The sequence below is a fragment of the Sinohyriopsis cumingii genome, chromosome 18 (genome assembly GCF_028554795.1).
Source record: "Sinohyriopsis cumingii isolate HCF-2022 chromosome 18, ASM2855479v2, whole genome shotgun sequence".
Classification (NCBI taxonomy): domain Eukaryota; kingdom Metazoa; phylum Mollusca; class Bivalvia; order Unionida; family Unionidae; genus Sinohyriopsis; species Sinohyriopsis cumingii.
Window position 1 is genome coordinate 8,238,950 of NC_142978.1, and position 19,268 is coordinate 8,258,217.

A 19,268-nucleotide genomic window follows, 5' to 3' on the forward strand; every position below is an offset into this window, starting at 1 on the left:
AGGAATTCCAAAAAGATAGTTACATTATTTTCAAAAAGATAGGAAAGAAGAAAATAAATAATTCTTGTACAAATAAAGATATATGCTGATAACACTGGCTTTGTACCAATATACATGAAAACAGCACAAGTAGTAAGTTTGATTATAATAACAATTTCCCCAACTCCAACAACTTAAATGGTTATGTTCCAGAGTCAGTGTCCGTTTACAATAAGGTAGTATATGTGTATGTCAAGACCAATATTTGGTGGCAGATTGTTTAGATCAAGTAAGGCATCATCTAAACCCACATCTTCAAGGTTGAACCACTTGAACTGTCTGTTAACACATTAACCCCTGGAGGTTTTTGACTTTTTTGCCTGAAAATCAAGTAGGATACACATTTTGAAAGCTATTTCTTAACAGATCGGAAAACACCAAATCCCCGGTGATCTTTCAATAACATACTGGCTAGTTGTGTTAGAAACATCGTTTTTCATTGGCTATTAACTCGCGCATGAGCAGAAGGGTAAAAGTTGGAGTTCTTTTTTTTCTCTTTTTCTTTGCTAAATGGAGCCATTATTTTGTATCAAGACCACTCTTTATTCCTAATGCCCATCTTATCCTACTTTTTGCAAAGGCTCATCTATCTGTTTACAGTTCATACCAGTTTGCCTTAGATCTGAGACCGAAAAGTCTAAAATCCGGACACAAAATCGGAGTCCGATCATGGGCGAATTTTGGGTAGAAAAACGTCGGGTCCAAAAGATGAATTTTTTTAATCTGTATTTTGTAGTGCAACTAGATATTCCAGATTATTTGGTATCATTGTAGAGCTACATCTGTCTACCTTTATATAATACCACCCACTTTAGTGTATCATGCATGACCATGACGCTACAGAGCTCAGCAGTAGGCTACTACCTCCTGCCCCATTAAGTCGTCATTAGGGGTTAATGTGTTAATATGTGGCAGACTGTTACACAACTGTTCATCACTTTCACTAGATACAGTCACCTTGTACATAGTTCAGACAGGTCCAGTTTATTATCACCTAGCTTAACCTGAGCAAGTCTGCCTCTGTAGCTGTGTGCTCTGTGACTGATACAAGGTATAGTTACGTTATCCATCCAGATTTCAAACTGACAGGAAGCACCTGATAAGTCGAGTTTACCATCACCTAGTTTAACATACTCCAGTGTCCCATTTTGTAGCATCACTGTGACAGATTGAAACTACATATCATTATATTATCCACCCTGAGTTCAGACAGATAGGAAGCACTTGATTGATCAGGTTCACTGTCACCTAGCTTAATATTGTCCAGTGTCAGAGTTTGTCACTGTATGCACTAGAGGTGTGCACTATTACTGGGATACCCACTTACCATGGTATTTTTTCCTGTGGTACATACCATGGTACTCTTTCACTATAATGGTACAATGGTAGTTTCTGTCAGTAAGGAATGTATGGAAATTCCCAAGGAATATTCTTTATAACTTTAATGGTATTAACATCATGTTCTCATTATTCATGACAGAAGTTTTTTTAAAACAAATATTCTTTCTTTTACAAAATGGTTGCATCTGTCATAAAAATAATGGTGCTATTTATGATCCTTTAATCACACCTGTGCCATCTGATTCTTATTATTAAGATTTTTATTAATAATTGTCAACACATACATAAGCATCTATTTATAGATCATATGCAATATTATACTCTTTAACAGATTCAAGTAAAGTAGGCTAAACTTAACTAAAAGCTATTCTGTACACATTACAGCCACGAATAAGAATTATAAACATTCGATAAAATCATGTATCAGGAGTTACAAAAAATGTAGACATACATAAAACATCTTTGATACCTGTCACATATGCCAATGTGGTGGCCAAATTAATTGTGGCAAAATCCAACTTTCAGAAAAAAATTGGATTAAGACAAACGAAAAACATGTCATGTTTTAGTTATTTACTAGCCTATGTCTATGTGCCAAGCATGTTTCTTTGTATGACTGTGAACCGTCTTTCGATTTTCAGGAATGAACCAGTTTTCTGTCTGAACTATACTTAATTTCTCATGTCTACTATTTATTTTCTTGTTTGTTGTGATTGTTTAATGTTTACAGTCCCACTCGGATAAATATTTTGCCTGGGTGTTGGCATCCCACTCAAAATTTCCCCTCCTTTTATATCAATAGTGTAGCTAGAAAATTGTAGGCTTCAGTATCAACACTGCATATTTTTATCAATAGGATCTCTAATGCCTGTCATGTTTTTCACAGTATCATCTATAATAAAAGCTTAATCATCGCACTTTAGTTAAGTTTTTAGACTGCAACTTGTACAACAATTAACATACACATAGCAAATCCATCTACTGTAAGATACTGACCATTTAATCATGGGGGGGGTGATTTTATTTTGAGCTGAAGTATTTTGTTTTCTTTTATGTCAATTAATAATTTTTCCTAATAACATCATGCCGTATACCATGGTAATGCTGCTGTATGTTGAGAAATACTGCAGTACAAAACTTTTTATGTTACCCATCTCTACTGTGCACTGTGATAGACATATCCTCGATATAGCTATACATCAAAAGCTCAAATAGACAGGTTAATAGAACCCAGTCTAGTTAGACAGATATTAAGCACATGATCAATCCAGTTTACCATCACCTAGTATAACATTATTCAGCCTCAGCTTTTGCAGCTGTTTGCACGGTGAAAGATTGATATTTGATATAGTTGCATTATCCAGCCAGAGTTCAGACAGACAGGAAGCACCTGATATGTCCAGTTTACCATGATCTATGTAAATGTTCTCCAGTCTGCTTTTGTAGCTGTGTGCAGTGTAGCAGACTGATACTATATATAATTATAATACCAACAAGAATTCAGACAGATAGAAAGCACCTGATAGGTCCAGAGTACTGTCACCTAGGTTAACATTCTCCTGTGTCAGCTTTTGTAGCAGTGTGCACTGTGACAGACTGAAATTATACATAGTTATATTTTCCAGCCTGAGCTGCGACAAACAGGAAGCACCTGACAAGTCCAATGTGCCATCATCTAGTTGAACATTCTTCAGTTTCAACACTGTTAGCTGTGTGCATTGTAACATTCAAACTAGATATAGTAACATTTAGATTTGTGCACTCTGACAGAGTCAAACTAGATATAGTAACATTTTCCAGCTTGAGTTGAGACAAACGGGAAGCACCTGATAAGTCCAGTTTACCATATCCTAGTTGAACATCCTTCAGTGTCAGCTCCTCTAGATTTGTGCACTCTGACAGAGTCAAACTAGATATAGTAACATTTTCCAGCTTGAGTTGAGACAAACAGGAAGCACCTGAAAAATCCAGTTTACCATATCCTAGTTGAACATCCTTCAGTGTCAGCTCCTCTAGATTTGTGCACTCTGACAGAGTCAAACAAGATATATTTACAGTTTCCAGCTTGAGTTGAGACAAACAGGAAGCACCTGAAAAATCCAGTTTACCATATCCTAGTTGAACATCCTTCAGTGTCAGCTCCTCTAGATTTGTGCACTCTGACAGAGTCAAACAAGATATATTTACAGTTTCCAGCTTGAGTTGAGACAAACAGGAAGCACCTGATAAGTCCAGTTTACCATCACTTAGTTGAACATTCTTCAGTTTCAGCTCCTCTAGATTTGTGCACTCTGACAGAGTCAAACTAGATATAATTACATTTTTCAGCTTCAATAACTCTGGATGTGTGCACTCTGACTGAGTCAAACTAGGTATAGTTATATTTTCCAGCTTGAGTTGAGACAAACAGGAAGCAGCACCTGATAAATCTAGTTTACCATCACCTAGTTGAACATTCTTCAGTTTCAGCTCCTCTAGATTTGTGCACTCCGATAAAGTCAAACTAGGTATAGTTATATTTTCCAGCTTGAGTTGAGACAAACAGGAAGCAGCACCTGATAAATCTAGTTTACCATCACCTAGTTGAACATTCTTCAGTTTCAGCTCCTCTAGATTTGTGCACTCCGATAAAGTCAAACTAGATATAGTTATATTTTCCAGCTTGAATTGAGACAAACAGGAAGCAGCACCTGATAAGTCCAGTTTACCATCACCTAGATGAACATCCTTCAGTTTTAGTTCCTTTAGATTTGTGCACTCTGACAGAGTCAAACTAGATATAGTTTCCGGCTTGAGTTGAGACAAACAGGAAGCACCTGATAAGTCCAGTTTACCATTACCTAGGTGAACATCCTTCAGTTTCAGCTCCTTTAGATTTGTGCACTCTGACAGAGTCAAACTAGATATAGTTATAGTTTCCAGCTTGAGTTGAGACAAACAGGAAGCAGCACCTGATAAGTCCAGTTTACCATCACCTAGCTGAACATCGTTCAGTTTTAGTTCCTTTAGATTTGTGCACTTTGACAGAGTCAAACTAGATATAATTATAGTTTCCAGCTTGAGTTGAGACAAACAGGAAGCACCTGATAAGTCCAGTTTACCATCACCTAGTTGAACATCATTCAGTTTCAGCTCCTTTAGATTTGTGCACTCTGACAGAGTCAAACTAGATATAATTATAGTTTCCAGCTTGAGTTGAGACAAACAGGAAGCAGCACCTGATAAGTCCAGTTTACCATCACTTAGTTGAACATCCTTCAGTTTTAGTTCCTTTAGGTTTGTGCACTCTGACAGAGTCAAACTAGATATAGTTTCCAGCTTGAGTTGAGACAAACAGGAAGCACCTGATAAGTCCAGTTTACCATCACCTAGTTGAACATCCTTCAGTTTCAGCTTTTTTAGCTTTGTACACTGTGACAGAGTGTCACACAGAAGCACACTACTCTCACTAGGCATTGTCACTTTTTGAAGTGCTAGTGATAACAGTCCAGGGGACTTTAACAGATTCCAATCAATATGATTCAGTGTAATGTCTATTAGTGTCAAACATTCTAGATTGTCACATTTCAAAATGTCCAACAAGCAAGCCTCACAATTGTCTGATGGAAAATCAATGTATTGCAGGATAAGAGACCTAACATCTTTAATATTCTTAACACTGGATACAATAGCATTGAGTTCCTGCAAACTGTCAGCATACAGATGCTTTATTCTGAAATTTGTGTCCTCTTCATCAGCCTCCCTTACACATTTCAGATAAAATGTGCACAAAGCGGCAGACAAACACCAATCTATGCTTTCATAGACAGGCTTATCATCACAGGTTTCAAATATTTTCTTAAATATTTCCTCACATCTTTGAGAAGAAATGCCTGCAATGAATATGATAATAACCTCATTTTGAAGCACATTATCATATGTTTTCAACCTATGGAGAAAATTGGAAAAATCATTCTCATTACAGCATAAATGAATGGCAGCTAGCAACTCCTGAATAGTCCTATGAGGAAAACTGACACTGACTTTTCTTGTATCATCATATACTTCTGTACAGTCATTCTGAGATATAAGACCAATGTCTAAAGCTAACCGTAGCTTTGATTTACCATCACGCCCAAGGTGACTCAAAAGAGCATCCTCCTCACAAATAAGAGCACTTTCTTGCTTTTCATTAAACAAGAACTGAGCTGCAACTTTACACCAAGCTAGCAAAAACTCTTTACCACAGATTTTAGTGATTGATAGATTTTTTAACTTTGGAAACATTTCAAGTTGTACCAACGTATAGCTGTTCGCAGTAGCTTTTGTTCCCTTATTTTTCTTTTCCTCATTCCTCTTTACTAGTATGTCCAACATCTTCAAATACAACTGAAGGACAGTTTGGGGGAATGACTTGTCCTTATGCCAAACATGAACCAAAAACAGCATATAGATGGGAACATCAATGAGATTTTTTGCAAGATCACTTTTCCTTATATCATCCCAAAATTGTTTTATAGCTTGCTCATCAACATCCTTATAACAGCTCTTAAAGATTTTCCTGGCAAATGACATACTATTCTCCTGGTTGAATCCTTTCATATCTATCAGTACGTCTATATGAGGAGGAGGCTCACTTTGTTGCATTTGATCAATCGTCCAGGGTCGGGAAGCCACAACGACTGTCATGGTTGGGTATATTTCTCCCTTTATTATTTGTTCAATATCTGGGGCGCATGAGGCAGAGGCATCCATCTCATCCAACCCATCCATTAGCATTAAAACTTTGTTTTCATTAACCTCTTTCATCAGATTAACTAGATTATCATGTGAAAGGTAAGTTTTAAGGACTGGGATTTGTTTGTATATTACATCAACGAAATCTTTCTCATCCGAGATTATACCAAGATTAATATAGAGTAAGATGTCAAATTTCTTCATTACATTACCTTCTTTCAATTCATCAGAGGACACTTTGAAAGGTGACTCTAATCCTTCTTTGACTTTATTCAACCTATTGCCTTGAGAAGTGCACCAGGTTTTCAAAAGTTCCTTCAAAAAGGTTGATTTACCCAGACCTAATTCCCCTCTCAATACAGTACGAGTAATTTGATCACCATCCTTCTCAAATAATTGCCTGAAACTATTGACCTGTTCCATCTTTTCCTGTTCCATTCCTCTTTTACCTTTGAGTCTTTCTTCAGTCCGCATCTCTAAAACCATATTGGTGTAAAACTCTTCAAGATCATATGTTTTTCTGCTTACAAGTACTGGGTTGAGCTGGATAGTAAGATGTGGTGTGTAGGCTTCAATTATTGCCTTGGTGAGGTCTGGAAGATAAATAATAAACTGGTAGTGTAAAACAATTACAAAATATTTTGGTTTATTATGTGATACTAAATTACTGTGGGGGCCCTGAGTGGCCGAATGGTCTAAAGCGCTCTCCATTACGGATCACTGCCATCTCACCTGTCTGTGTGGGTTCGAGTCTCGGATCGGATTCAGCCATTGTGGGTATGTGAGAAAGCTTGCCAGTAGCTTCTCAAGGGTCGGTGGTTCTTTCCTGGGTTCTTCCTCCACCATTAATACTGGCCGCCATGTATAGCCTGTCGTGTGCTGAAAAATGGCATTAAACCATACAACAACAACAACTAAATTACTGTACAATATCTCACTGGTGATCTTGATTATGGCCATGAATACTTTTACAAATAATTATCTGGTAATTTATTAGTCACATGACAGTTGTCATAAAAACTCATCATGTTTGAGTATACTTGAGGATACCTTATTTACACGTACAATTGTATTGTGTGCATCAAGGGACAAACCTAATGATATCAGAACATGCACACTTTGACATTGCACCTATAATGACATCATGATCTAATAGATTTGCTAGCACTATACTCCAGGTTGAAACAATCAGCACAGCAATCACTTTTCTTGGCAATAAAGCACATACTGGATGAACTACTGCTTCTCACAATCTGATTAAAATATGATCTCCACTGTCACATAAAACAGTGGAGATGTAATTTTAATTATATTATGATTCTCATGTCATATATATAACAAGAAGAAAAAATATGTTAGCATTTTGATAATATTGAAAAATTAACTCATGTCTAAGATTAAGTACGAAGGAACTCAATGATTCCTTTCCTCACTTGTGACTTCCATAATCTTAGGAACTCATGAATTATTGAATGTAATAAGCCTGCAAACAGGTACTATCCAGTTAAAAAAACTTCCCATGTCTCTTGCAAAGTTGGGTTAAATAATTAATTTACACCTGCTATAATGCTACTTAAAACAGCTATCAACTTTGATCACTTGACACAATTAATGGGTGACAATACTATGGCTACTGCAGATCTCGCAAAGCAAAAGATATATTCACTCAGTAAGGTAAGTTGGGAACACAACTGAATCCATGACTTTGCTGAAACCCTTTGATGCAATAAGAAACTTATCTTAACTTTGTTGACATATGCATTTAAAACAAATTCTACAGGATAATGTAGATGTGTAAATGTGATGATACTCACATCACTGCAAGAAATTGTGTCACATGATACACTCATGCTTCCTAACTCAGCGGTAAAGGTCAAATGTAGGGAAAGTGTTAACAATAACCTCCTAGCTAATCTGATGTAACATACTGAGCTACATGTTCAGTACAAGCGACAGTTGATAAGTACAATAGTCCACCACTATAAAGACCCTCAACGCAAACCAGATGGATTAGGTTCATACTTCTCCTTTCATAAAAGCCTCAAAACGAAGCATATTGGATAAATAAAGCTGTCACCCACTATAAAGTCCCTAATATAAAGAATGCTGGATGAATACAGTTGTCTGCCACAATTCAACCTTTTTATACAAGGCATGCTTGATAAATATAATGTTCCCTCACAATGTATCTCCCTTGGTACAAAGGACAGTTTATGTGTGAAGTATTATCTCATCAGCATATACCTCTGTACAACATATATAGAATCTATGTTGGGGTTTGGACCAAGACAAGTAAATCCAAGTCAAGGAGTTAAATTATTGTCTCCCCATGAGGCTTGCCGAGGGGGGAGACATATAATGTAACCCCGTGACTTGGATTTCCTTGTCTCGATCCAAACTTGAACGTAGATTATTTTTCTCACCCAATATTTTACTTTAAAGAAAAAAGAACTCTTCACTAGTGTAATATAGTGCAAATGTTTACATGTGGCTCATTAATACAAATATGCTAATGAGGGCTGTGGTGTGACCGTTTCATCCAAAGTACACAGTTTATATGCGTGCGCAAAGAAAAATAACATAAAACGTCGCACAGTAATGAGGTATTATCACATTTATTATATGGATGTTATATGAAACTGACAATAAATAATTAATATTTATTACAAGAAACTGTTTCATTTTCATAATTTCCAATTTTGAAAAGTTATATAGTAAATAATAAAATGATACTGGCTACTCAGCTCTACTGTAGTTATACTTAATACAAGATGTAACGAAGAGTAACATCTTGCTTTAGATTATTCATGGGTAATTAGAGATCTGTGTCACTATCGTATATAACTCTTCTGTTCTTTTCTGGAGGTGAAAATGTTTGTGACATACTTGTGTTGTCCTTAATATTGATTGTAAAATATCCCCTGTGTATAAAAGACCCTCCAAATATGGACTCTAGCAGATAACCATGTGCTCAACTTTCAAGTTCATGGATTCTTTGAACATTTATTTTTCTGTCCTGGAAATATGGCAAGTGCTACAGTGAAATTTGCTTATGGATTAATGTGATGACAGATAAATTATTTTTTCTGGCTAGTAAGTGTATTATTTGTTATTTAATATTGTAGGTATATTTTTTATTCAACCAGGGCATAACGGAGATGCTTAACAAAATTAGAATAAAGCATGTTTTACATAACACTTTTCTGGCTGTTTTCTGTAGTTGTTAAGAGAGTTGGGAGGCTATCAAGTGTATAGGTCTAAAGTCTATGTGCATGGATCAGTGTTTTCTGTTATAGTTCATTTCACATAGCACTAAGAATTTTATCCTATCTGTAGAACATTCATTTTTTAGGTCAGCGTCATTAAATGTAGCTAACAGTATATAATTTGTTTCACATGAAGCATTTAAAACTAGTTAGGTACCTTTAGCTACATTTAATGACGTTGATCTGAAAATGTACTGAGCTAGGCCTACATATAGGATAAAACTGACCATGCTATGTGGAGCAAACTAGCATAATACCAAAAAGCTTAACATCATATGCATGTGTGTCTTTGTCTCTCTCGAAATTTTTTGCATGGTGTTTTCTCAAAGATGGATTTACCTTAAGTTACTATGTTTTTGTTATATATCTGTTGCTGCAGCAGCAGCAGTTGTTGTTGTTTGATTTTAGAACAACTACATCAGGCACAGCAGAAGACAAAAAGTATTTCTTTTTTTAAAAATTAGTTCTGAGTGCGTGGACACCCTGACTGAGACAACTGGTCTGCGATGACTAGACTGAGATAAGAAAAGTAAGGTTAGCAAAAACAGCTAGATTTCTCTGTCGCATGGGTGAGAAATATTTAGTAAAGTGGTCCCTCCCAATAATGTCCCACATTACAAGCAGAAACTCAAGAACAATAATACTTACTGAACTGTTTGAAAAATTCAAGGACCATTCAAGGATAAAACCAACTTTATTCAAGGAATTTTCAAGGTTAAACAATGAAATTCAATGTTTCAAGTTTGTAAGAAACATTTATGTAATTTAGAGTCACTGCACATCCAAAAAGATTGACCTGTCACATGTTCATGAGTATAACACAATTTTATATCGAAATAGATGTTGATCTTACAAGAGTAATAATTCAAGAGCCAAATTTTTAGTGAAGTATATACCAGTACAATCAGTTCAATTCCTTATCTATATAAACGTCCATATATAAACACATTCATCATAAATTTCTGCATACTAATGTCTGACAAATAATACAAACTTCTATCTTATGTGAATATGTTTCAATTCATTTACAGCTCTTACATCTAACATTCTGTTCCTTATAGTTTAGAAACATTCTACCTTGATGAAATCATTACACCTATGTCCTGGTCAGCCTACATTTTCTTGAACTCATTTTAAAAAAGAAATTGTTTGCAGACTCATATGTTACCATACCAACATATTTCACATTAATGTACTGGTCTTCCTCGATAGCTGAATGATATTATATGATATGTTTGTCTAGTGTTCTAGTGGTTAAACTGAAGAACATCTTGAGAAACCATCAAAAGTCAAATATAAGCTGAAATACAATGCAATGGCTTTAATGGAACAATCTGATATCACATAAATTTCAATTTACATTTGTGCTTGGCCACAGTTTCTTTTAATGTGTTGTTAAAGCATCACATGTGCAAAATACATGTATAAAAGTTTTGATGTCCTCCCTGTAGCTTTCATGTTACTATAGTGACAATTATTTCATTCTTTCATTCTTATGATTATGTTTAAGTTACAAGTTTTAAGGGGCCCCGAGTGGCTGAGTGGTCTAAAGCGCTCACCATTACGGATCACTGCCATCTCACCTCTGTCTGTGTGAGTTCGAGTCTCAGCCTCGGCTAACGTTGGTACGTGAGAAAGCCTGCCAGTAGCTTCTCGTGGGTTGGTGGTTCTTCCCGGGGTTTTCCAGGGTTCTTCCTCCACCAATTATACTGGCCGCCATGTATAGCCTATCTTGTGCTGAAAAATGGCATTAAACACTACAACAACAACAACAAGTTTTAAAGACAAGAGATATTTACAGTCTGTAAATATCCAATGAGAATGAAAATTTAACTAAGTTGTCTTCAAACTGTGCCTGTGACATAGAATATTCTTAATTTACTTCAATCATCATTAATCACTCTATTTCATTCGAGTTCTTGCCTGATGAGTTCAAAACTCCCATTTACATATGCCACTGGGATTATTTTGAACTACAAACATGAAGAATTATAAAACACTCATACTTAAAAACAATCAAAGGCTCTGGTGCCCTACCAGCTGAAAAGAACTTTCAGGAATTCAAGGTAGGACAATTTGTTTCTTTTAACTGCTGCCTTGAAATGTTTCTGATAATGCTATACATGTACTTCAGCAATAACCTGTTCAATTTAACTGCTGTGGTGGACATATTGGTTGTCAGATTGGCATCATTTTCAGTTAGGATCAACAAGACTTTATGTAGGACCAACCAGACATCATACAAAGTCTGCTGGCAGATACTTGGTGCTGATACACTTTCTCTTTTCATGTAGTAACAATAATGATTTTAAAGATGGCTGCTAATGTGGCCATAATAGATATTAGATTGCCCCTGTACGACCAACTAGACAGCATAAGAATCCGCTTGATGAAAGCACGCTGTGACAAGCCATCTAGAGTAGAAGTGATGACAAAGTTTTCAAGAAAATCATTGTCATGGTCATATTTAACATCAGAGTTGCATCATTTTCATTTAGGACCATACAGACATTACAAGAAGTCTTTCCTCTGTGAAAACCCCTTGCTGGATGACCATTCATTCAGGAATAGTGAAAGATTTTCAAGCTGACTACTGTGGTGGCCATACTGGATGTCAGAGCAGCACCACTTTTATTTAGTTCCAAAAGACATTGTAAGAAGTACCTGAGTAAACTATCCATGTTGATATGACCATCCTTACAGAAGGAATAGCAATAACAAGATCTTAAAGATGCTTATGGTTGTGACCATATCGGATGTATAATTGACATCAGTTTCAGTTAGCATCAATCAGATGAATTCTGTTAGAAATTCTATTGCAAAAAATAGTGATAAGATTTACAAGATGGACACTGTGGCAGTCATACTGGACATAAGCTTGGCACCATTTTCATTTAGGATCTAAAACTTGCTACTTCACACAGCAAATATAATAAAACATCTTTTAACAAATATGATTACTGAAAATTAAACAAGTTATATGAACACTGTTCATGTCTGATTCATGATCATTAAAAAAAAACCAGAATACACACATGTACATAATTTGAAGAATCTTTTGATAGTCATTGGGGTCTGGTTCAGTGATCTATAACTAGCTCAAAACTTGTTATTGTGAAATTTCAAATTGTGTCTTAAAATATGGACACTACTCCAAAATGTTCCCTACTTATTGGGGAGGCTGGCAAAGTGTTCACTTTATTTATTATGAAGTGCTGCTATAATAAAAAATCTTCATAAATGGTAAAATATTTGAAATACTTAATTAGCAAGGATGCAGATAGTTCTACCCTTAATCAATTGCTCTAAATTGAACATTTAACTTTCAGAAAGCACAAAATGTTTGGCTGCCATTGTAGGCATCTTGGATGTTGACCCCTCAAACTTGAAACAGAAGAATTTTGGAGGTGATAAAATTCTCTTTCTAAAAGGCCTACAGAATAGACAATCCAGAAACACAGGATTCTGGCAAATTATTTTTCTTCTATGTTCAGAATTGGGCAAGCACTCCACTACAACCCCTCAAGGTCAATGTTAATGTGGCACAACAAGTTCATTAAAATAGTTAGACTGTAACTGATTAAAGAAATGGTGTGCCAAATCTATTTCTACCCTACTAATTCAGTTAATGACAGTCATAAGCAATTTTCATACAAAGGAATATTTTCTATAAAAAGTATAATAAAACTGATGTCTCTTATTGAATAGTTTGGAACTCTTGATTCTGTATTAAGTACATGAAGAAAAGATACTGAAAATTGGCTAAAATTTTTAGAGTTTTTACACAAGAATTTATGTTATTGTTAAAAGATAAATATGATAATAAATTATGAAGTTATAATTCGGATCAAAATTGTAATCACACTCTCTATCTCAATTCCGACTAGATGTCAATGTGACCCGATCCAATCAAACTTAGTGGACAATGTCCTTCTCGCTGTCTGTCAACGTGGGGATGGTTGTGAATATGCCCCGTTCACCCACGGGCTTCTCTTGATCTCTGAACAAACCTTTAATATGTAGGTGTGATACAGCAAGCCTTTGTCAAATGATGCGAGGGGTCGTCTATGCCAATTTTAGCCTGCAATCTTTAGACATCAAACACATGGCCGCAGTAATACCCCGATTTATAGACAACTGGATAGGTGGGGCTGAGCAAACGTGACATTCTCTTTTCTCTGTTATTCCCTTCTTCTAGATTAGTCAATTCTTAAGTTAATGTAAAGGTCTGTATTCTTTGTTACTTAATCAATTTTACTGTTAATGAGACCCACACACAATGCTGAATGAGCTACAGTCTGAGATCTCTTCATCTATTAACATAGCAAGTCTGCTGCATCTTTTGTTTATATTGAGCTGATTTATTTATTATTTCATGGGTGACTTAGGTATTGACTTTTGACTGTTATGATACTATGAAGAAAGTGGTATCATGGCTAACTTTGAAATTTTATCAACGGGATAATTGTAAATCTTTGTTGTTCATATTTCCATAATGCCAACTGACTACATGTACCTCAAAATAAAAATTTCAGTGGTCATGATCAATGTGCTATATAATTTAGTATATGAATGCATGTAATATTTAAACAAGATACATGAATAAGAAACGTGTACAGTAATATGGGTATTCTTCCTCTTGAAATTTGCCCTTGAAAACTGGCCCTCCTGGCAGGAGTGGTTATTCATGACAGGATTTATTATACATACTGCTATTGGGTAATGCATTTGAAGAAGAAACCAATAAAAAATATTTCCTCGATAATACTGACCCAATCATAATACACATACACACTCCAATCCTCCCTGCAGTTACATCAATATAGATAGCATGCCTTCTGCTCCAGTAGTAACTGATGATTTCGTGGAATTTGGTGCAAAACCGAATTTCAAGGGAAGATCACTCTAACTGCTACCTAGGTGGGCAAATAACTTTTAGCATTTTAGCTAAATGTTTTAGCCTGGGAGGGCTGGATATGCGAGGTATTAGTATTTTTTTAAAAATTTTATATTTCATCTTTTTTTTATAGTAAAATATGTCTCTTTGATAATAGTTACCCAATCTTAATACCTCATCATCACTACTCATGAGATAGCCAGTCACTATAAGGTATGCTTGATAACTATGGGGGTCCATTACTGTAAGGTTGCCAGCTGAAGGCATTGTTGATATTTTGCAGTACCAGGCAATATTTGGTTGATTAAAATATTGGTCTTTAAGGCCTGCAATACACACTTTTACGACGGCTGGTAGACAAAACCATTTATAGAAAACTCAAAGACTACAATACTGACAGAACTGCATCATTATTCAGGAAAATATATTATTCAAACAAAGGCAAATCTGGCTGGGATACTGCTATGTCAACTTTACAGAGAAACTTGTGTGAAACATGCATATGCCCCCATCGCAGTCTGTTAATGGGTCTGACTCTGCTGTCTGAAAATAATTTCCAGGAATTCAAGACAAGACCATTTATTCTTTGTAACTGCCAAGTTTTTAAACTATCTTTGATATTCTTGAGCGACAAGATTTTCAAATTAGCCATAGTGGCAGCCATATTGGATGTAAGATCGGCACCATCTTCATTTAGGACAAAGTAGACACCTTGGAAAACTTTGGATAGAAACCACATGTTGATATGACCACATAATTCAAGGGAAGTAGTGGAAAAAATTTCAATATACTCAATGTGGCATCCATATTTGAGGTCAGTTTGGCACTGTTTTAATTGAAGACTAACCAGATATAATAAAAAAGTATAACAACCATGTCTATAAGACTTTCCATTTAGGAGGAATTGTAAAAGGAAGATTTTCAAAATGTCTGCAACTGTGGATATACTGGATGTAACAATTTTCATTTGGTATTCTGCTCAAAACCCAATCTTGATATGACTATCCACTGATGAGTAGCAACAAGATTTTCAAGATGGTGGCTGTATATTGGATAGCACAATTTTGCATTTAGGACTAACTAGACACCACAAGAAGTTTTTCTATGAAAACCCATGCTGATAAGACTTTCCATTAAAAAAGGTTTAGGAATAACAAGATTTTTAAGACAGTTTCAGCTTGTGTCAATATAGGAGATATCAGAGAGGCATTTTTGTCTAGAACCAACAAGACATCACAAGATTCATTCTTTTAATGAAAACCAATATGTTGTGATAACCACTCATTCAAGTTGGGTAATAATACCAAGCTTTTCACACTGGAAGTTGTTTGAGCCATTCTGGATGTCCAGGTGGCACCATTTTCATTTAGGACATATTAGACATAACAAATCTTCCGGTGAAGACCCCGTGCTGATATGCCTTTCTGTTCAGGAATAGTTACAATAAGATTTTCAGATTTTCAATCTGGCTGCTCTGGCAGCCATATTTAATGTCAGACCAACACCAATTTAATTTCAGACATACTATACATGATAAAGTCTTACAGTGAAAACCCTATGTTGGTACGACCATACATTTAGGAGGAGTGGCAATAGCAAGATTTACAAAATGGCTGATGTGTTCGCCACACTGCCTGAACAGAAAAATTTTCATTTAAGACCAACAAGACATGATAAGAAGTCTTCTGGTGAAAACCACATCTCAACATGACCATCCAATGAGAACTGGTAGTGTTAAACAAGATTTTCAGAATGGCCATGGAAGCGGCAATATTGGACATTAGATGGATACCAGTTTCCTTGAAGACCAAATGGGCATCATACGAAGTCAATTAGTGAAAACCTCATATTGATATGACTATCCATTCAGCTGTTGAGAAAACTTATAATAATTGCAAAAGTTCTTCTTGTCTAAATTGTGCTTATAGTTAAGATTTAAGTCCAAAAGTTGCATGTCCAAAAAATAAATGTACTGAATTGAATAACAGCTGTATTGTGTTATGAAAATATAATCATGCCAGGTGAATACAATGCATAACTTCATTTATATCCTACATATTTCTTGTTATTACAAGTACATGTATATAATTCCAAACAAACTTATCACTACTATTAGAACTACTGACACCACTAATAACAATGTGATGCAGTTTCCTTCAACTTGTTTTAAAACTTTATACCTTCCCAGAAAGGTATAATTAATAATTTATTATCCAAAACTACAAAAAATTTTGTTAATCTACCAGTATATAAAGGTGTGTAGATTCCATTAGGAAAATGGCTAATATGTACACAACAACTAATAGGCAAAAAAGTAAATAAAGTTTTGAAATTAAACTCCGCATATTTGTGCCTTTATGAAATTACCTGCATCAAAATGTAATTGATTTTAAAATGATGATGAATATATCAAAATGCCTACTTCAAAGATTCTGAACATGTGCAAAAAGAAGAGAACAAAAAAAGAAAATTGAGTTTACACATCTTAGGCAGCATTTAGATCATATATAAATAATAAACCCCAATATGCATGGACATGTATACACAATAAACAATATGCATGGACATGTATACACTATGACCAATATGCATGGACATGTATTATTATGAACAATATGCATGCATGGACATGTATACACTATGAACAATATGCATGGACATGTATACACTATGACCAATATGCATGGACATGTATACACTATGACCAATATGCATGGACATGTATATACTATGACCAATATGCATGAACATGTATACACTATGAACAATATGCATGCATGGACATGTATACACTATGACCAATATTAATGGACATGTATACACAATGAACAATATGCATGGACATGTATACACTATGACCAATATGCATGGACATGTATATACTATGACCAATATGCATGGACATGTATATACTATGACCAATATGCATGCATGGACATGTATACACTATGACCAATATTAATGGACATGTATACACAATGAACAATATGCATGGACATGTATACACTATGACCAATATGCATGGACATGTATACACTATGACCAATATGCATGCATGGACATGTATACACTATCACCAATATGCATAGACATGTATACACTATCACCAATATGCATGGACATGTACAATAATGGTAGTCTCTCGAGTCAAGGAAGACAAGTTGTGCAATCTCATTCAACAGTGGACACGCATGTGGCTCCTGAGTCCAAATTCCGATGCACACAGGCAGTTGCAGGTGGGGCATGGGACACCGGTGGTTGGTGGTATTTGTGATACAGTTCTGTGACGTCTCTCCCGAGTTGCAGCAAGACACTGGCGGCGGTCATCCTCAAAGGTGGAATAGGCTTTTCTGGTCAGCGCACGCCAATGGCTTCTGTCTAAGGCATCGAGCTCGAGCTGGCAGGGTTGGAGGTCTGTCAATTTGATGTTCATCTTGAGGTTGTCTTTGTACCTCTTATGAGGGCGGCCTTGGTTTCAGTTTCCCTGGGCTAGCTCGCCATAGAACATCTACTTTGGGATTCTGCTTTGATCCATGCGGATGACATGGCCAGTCCAACGAAGCTGGGCCTGGATTAGTTTGGCTTAGATGCTTGTTGTGTTGGCTCTGTCAAGGGCTTCCTGGTTGGTGATTCGTTCCTGCCACTTGATCCGCATAATGGATGTCAGGGAGCGCTGGTGGAATTGTTCTAACTGACTGATATGTCTTCGGTAGAGTGTCCACGTTTCACAGCCATACAAGAGAGATGTGAGGACAACTGCATTGTACACTTTCATCTTTGTTGACAGGTGTATGTCCTTGTGCTGCAAAACCTTGGTTCGAAGTTGTCCAAGTGCTTGACTGGCTTTTTGGATCCTCGCAGTGATTTCTTTGTCCAGGGAGCCGTCACTAGATATTGTGCTGCCAAGATATTTGAAACTGTCCACATTCTTCAGCTGCGTGTCGCCAATGGTGATACAGGGTTGTGAGGGGAGAGTGGATGGGGCAGGCTGGAAAAGGACTTCTGTCTTTCCTAGGCTGATTGTGAGTCCAAATAAGTTGGAGGCTTCAGAGAATCTGTCCATGATTGCCTGTAGGTGAGTCTCTTCATGGGCCATGAGGGCACAGTCATCTGCAAAGAGTGCTTCAATGATGAGTCTTTCTAGCGTCTTTGTTTTTGCAGCTAGGTGACGGAGATCAAACACTGATCCATCCAGGCGATACCTAATGTAGATGCCAATGTCAAGGTCACGGATGGCATGGAACAGTACCTGTGCGAAGAAGAGGTTGAAGAGAATCGGAGCAAGTACACATCCCTGTTTGACACCATTAGATATTGGGAATTTCTCAGAGGATTCACCATCTGAGAGAATCTCTCCAGTCATGTCAACATGGAGGAGCCGAATGAGGTTGGTAAACTTCTGAGGACAACCAAGTTTCTTGAGTACTACCACAGTGCATCTCTGTTGACTGTATCAAAAGCCTTTGTCAGGTCCATGAAGACAGCATACAGATTCATGTTCTGCTCAAGGCACTTCTCTTGGACTTTGTCTCACTGCGAAGATCCTGTCAGTGGTGCTGCAGTCTGGGCAAAAACCACACTGAGACTCAGGGAGGTTATCTTCTGACACTGCTGCAACAAGCCTGTTGAGGATGATGCGAGCAAGTACTGCAGTCCACACGTGTGCCTTTATTTTTATAGATGGTCATGATTGATGCATCCCTGAGGTCGTTTGGCAGCTCTTCTTCCGTCCAGATGCTGATTAGCACATCGTGGAATGCCTCCAGAGTCTGTTCACTGAGAGCCTTGTACACCTCCGCTGGGATACCATCCTTTCCAGGTGCCCTGCCACAGTTAATTTGTTTAATGGCCCTCCTCAACTCCTCCACCGTTGGTGGAATATCCAGTTGGTCGTGCGTTGGCTGCTGGGGTATTTGGTCAAGAACAGATTGGCTGACCAATGAAGGCATGTTTAGGAGCTGACTAAAGTGTTATTTCCATCTTTCCTTAATGCCATTCTTGTCCTTTAT

The 19,268-nt window shown here is 36.6% G+C and overlaps 1 protein-coding gene across 1 annotated transcript in view; it reads right to left on the reverse strand.

The window, feature by feature from the left end:
• Positions 1–1,024: 1,024 nt before the first annotated feature.
• The window catches only part of LOC149776036 (uncharacterized), a 47,064-nt gene continuing 28,820 nt past the window's right edge, over positions 1,025–19,268 (reverse strand). Inside the window, exons 7-8 of the mRNA XM_089942572.1 lie at positions 3,114–6,689; positions 1,025–2,851 (exon numbers count right to left, since the gene is read on the reverse strand). Of these exons, the coding sequence (XP_089798698.1) occupies positions 2,643–2,851; positions 3,114–6,689 (3,785 nt within the window). The 3' untranslated portion in view covers positions 1,025–2,642. The remainder of the gene's footprint in view (positions 2,852–3,113; positions 6,690–19,268) is intronic.